This window comes from Petaurus breviceps, unplaced genomic scaffold, assembly GCF_028583685.1.
Source record: "Petaurus breviceps papuanus isolate PSGF00001 unplaced genomic scaffold, PetGlider_PUasm1.0 523, whole genome shotgun sequence".
NCBI lineage: Eukaryota > Metazoa > Chordata > Mammalia > Diprotodontia > Petauridae > Petaurus > Petaurus breviceps.
In genome coordinates, this window is record NW_027186356.1 from 4,392,812 (window position 1) to 4,396,325 (window position 3,514).

The window sequence follows — 3,514 nt, forward strand, 5'->3', positions numbered from 1 at the left end:
GAGCTTTTCATGATGTCCAGTCATCAGCTATGAATGAACACCCATAAAAGCAAAGGGACTCACTCTCAAAAACTTTACACTTTCAGAAGTTAACAAAGGGAGGAAATGAGTGATGTGAGATCAGTATCGACTAGGTTGTGATCCCACTCCTAGGGCTAATCGTAAGGTCAGAGTATGCTGTCTCCCCCCTTTGGAATGTGGGCTACTTGAAAAAGGAGCCCTTATTTATTCTATTTATATCCCCAACACTTAGTACAATACTTGGCATATTGTAGGTGCTTAAAATTAATTATCATCCATCCATCCATCCATCCATTCATCCATCCATCCATCCATTCATCCATCCATCTATCCATCTAGGAAGTGTTTAATAACATAAGACTTGGATCAGAAATCACATACAATTCTAATTCTTGATGATCTGATTGTCTTCTCATTACAGTCTTGAGGGGCACAGGCTCCTGAGGAGGGCTTTCTTCAGGGCATCCTTCAGTTCCTTGTTTCTCAAGCTGAAGATGATGGGGCTCAAGAAGGGGGTGAGAGCACTATAGGAAATGCCCATCAGGGTGTCCCCTTCCAGAGCTTCTAAGGCCTTTGACTTGAGGTGTACAACAGAGGCAAAACTATAGTGTATAACCACCACAATGAGGTGGGAGGCACAGGTGGAGAAGGCTTTGCGCCGGCCCTCAGCTGAGGGGATCTTCAAGATGGTTACTGCAATAAAGGTATAGGAGAGAAGGATAAGGAGGAAGCAACCAAGCAGGACTGTGATGTAGAGTACCCCAATGCCCATGGCCACTGCTGAGACGTCTCCACAGGCTAACTTCACCAAGGGGGGCACTTGGCAGAAGAAGTGATGAACCTCATTAGGCCCACAGAAGGTCAGGGTGAAAATCGGAAGAGTGATCACTAGCCCCATGACTATGCCACTCAGCCACGAGGAAGCCACGAGCCAAGCACAGCCCCGAGAGCTCATCAGCACACTGTAGCGTAAGGGGTGGCAAATGGCCACGTAGCGGTCATAGCCCATGACGGTGAGCAAGAAGCAGTGAGTGAGACCACAGGCAAAAGTGAAAAACATCTGGTTAGCACAAGCCCAAAAGGAGATGGTGTGGTGAGTGGAGACCAGGTCAGCAAGCATGCGGGGATTAATAGCCAATGTGTAGGAGATTTCTGAGATGGAAAGGGTACACAGGAAGAAATACATGGGCTTGTGGAGACTCCGCTCACGCCAAACAGCCAGCATGATGAGAAGGTTGCCCAGCAGTGTGAATAAATACATCAGCAGAAAGAGCACGAAGAACAGCAGCTGAAGTCGGGGGAATGGTGAGAATCCAATGAGGATAAATTCAGTCACTGTGGTTTGGTTTTGCCTCAGCATGGAGGCTGTGCCAGAGTAGGACATGAGAAAAGCAAAGTTATCATTGAATCACAGGTTCTTAGAGTTGCAAGGAACCCCAGAGGGCACCTAGTCCACCCAAAGCATCAGTCTCCTCTATCATAACAGGTGGTTATCCAGACTCAACTGAAAAACCTGCAGTGATAAAGAGCTCACTCCTTCCACAAGCAAACAATTCTACTACAGGATAGCTCTCCTTGTTAGAACAGGGGAACAAAAAAAAGCCAACAAGATGGATGGGCACTTGACCCTTCTACAATATCTGTTCTGCCATGATGCTTCTCTGTGTTAACTAAAATCAGATTCTTTAACTTTTATCCTCTTCTCTTACTTCTGCCCTCTGGGGTTAAGAACTGGTCTAATCCCTAACAACACTCTAAACCCTTGAACACAAGGATGGTTTTCCCCCAAAGAGGAGTCTTCTCTGGAATCAACCCACCCAGTGCCTTTGAACAATTTGTATATGACTATCTCTTCAGTCCCCTCCCCATCCTGTTTGCCCTGCTGTAGGTGCTGTCAATGGTCTTCCTAAAAGATGATGCCTAGGTCTGAGCATAGTGCAGCAGATTTGACCTAAGCATGGTTAAAAGAATCAGGACAAGAGTTTCCTCTTTTTCTGAATAAAGAATGGTATATGGGAGAGAGTGCTGGATCTGAAGAGAAAGGATCTGGGTTCAAATGTTACCTCTGATACTACATGAGTGACATAAATGCTCTAGGCCTCTTCTATAAAATCAGTAGTTGAATTAGAAGTCCTCTAAAATCATCTCTAGTCCTAATTTTATGATTTCTGATCTTTATGTCCCTCTTAAGGCTGCCTAAGAAACTCAGGTTGATTTTTTGACCTCTGTGTCACATTTTTTTCCTCCACTGACCTTATAATAAACAAAAACCCCTACTTTGTCTATTTCCTAGTTGTTTTTCTTCTATTAGAACTCAAAGAGACCTTAGAGGTTTTTAGTTTTATCCTGTTATTTTATAGATGAGGAAACAGAGTATTTGAGAGATGAATTGATTTGCCCATGGTCACACAGTTAGTAAGTGACACAGGCAGGATTTGATTATGGAATGATCTAATTTTGCAATTGATTTTTTAAACTCACCTATAGGACTTTACATTTTCCTCAGGCAGATCACATTACTTGTCTGGGCCTCTTTTCCACCATTTGTAACATAATGGTATTTGACTAGATAACATTCAAGGTCTCTTCCAGCTCAGAATCTGTAACCCTTATTCAGTGATCTCTAAGTCTTTCTAAAAGTTACCAAGAAGCTGAGAATGCTATAAATTTTTTGGTTACTATATCACATAGTAACTTCACACTGAGTATGTGGTGAACAACACCCCTACCAACTTTTCAAATTTAACTATCACTTAATTTCCCTTCCTCAATCTTGTAGTTGGACAAGATTTTGTTGATTTTTAAAAATCCAATTATAATTTAATTATACATTTAATTTACCCTGAATCTCATTTTTATTAAATTTGGTCCCAAAGTGACCTTCTGGAACAGAAGTGGAGTGGCAAAGCATGTGCTGCCTGCTAGCATTTCTGAGACTCAGTGAGTCCCAGAACATCACTCAGACTTTTCCTCCTCTGGTGTCCTCCACATCCCACCCCAACTGCCCTGGCTCCTGAGAGATTTGGGCAGGTCTGTATCTTGCAATTCCTGCCATTTGCCCCAGGAAGCAGGGATGTCCTCCCCTCTGACTCTTCTCAGCTGACCTCCATCCTCTGAGGAATCTGAAGCCTCTTCCATTACAGATACTGCTAAGACATTTCCAGACCTCTGTTTACTCAATGAGGAAAAGCTCCCACCCAAAAGATCATAGATATTGACAAGGAAGGGATCTCAGAGGTCATCTAGTTCAAGCCCCTCATTTCACAAGTAAGAAAGCTAAGGCTTGAAAAGGATTTGTCCAAATTCTCATTAGGAGCAAGTACCGGAGTTCAGTTTCTCAGCCTCCAGATCTAGAGCTCTTTCTGGTGTAACTCACTGACTCCCAGCTACATGTTCCATCTCAGCCCCACAACAAACATTAGCTATATCCCCTCATGGCTGTTGCATCACGGCATCATGTCAGCTTTTTGTCTTTCAAGTCAAACATCTCCAC

At 43.4% G+C, this 3,514-nt stretch overlaps 1 protein-coding gene across 1 annotated transcript; it reads right to left on the reverse strand.

Moving 5' to 3' along the window:
• Positions 1-357: 357 nt before the first annotated feature.
• LOC138172259 (olfactory receptor 10H1-like) lies at positions 358-1,405 on the reverse strand. The gene has a single exon (XM_069101950.1). The coding sequence runs from the start codon at positions 1,403-1,405 to the stop codon at positions 437-439; it is 969 nt and encodes a 322-aa protein (XP_068958051.1). The 3' UTR covers positions 358-436.
• Positions 1,406-3,514: the final 2,109 nt, after the last annotated feature.

Excerpts from the sequence above, each read along its gene's own strand:
- LOC138172259 (XM_069101950.1), bottom strand. The coding sequence starts at position 1,405 with ATGTCCTACTCTGGCACAGCCTCCATGCTGAGGCAAAACCAAACCACA.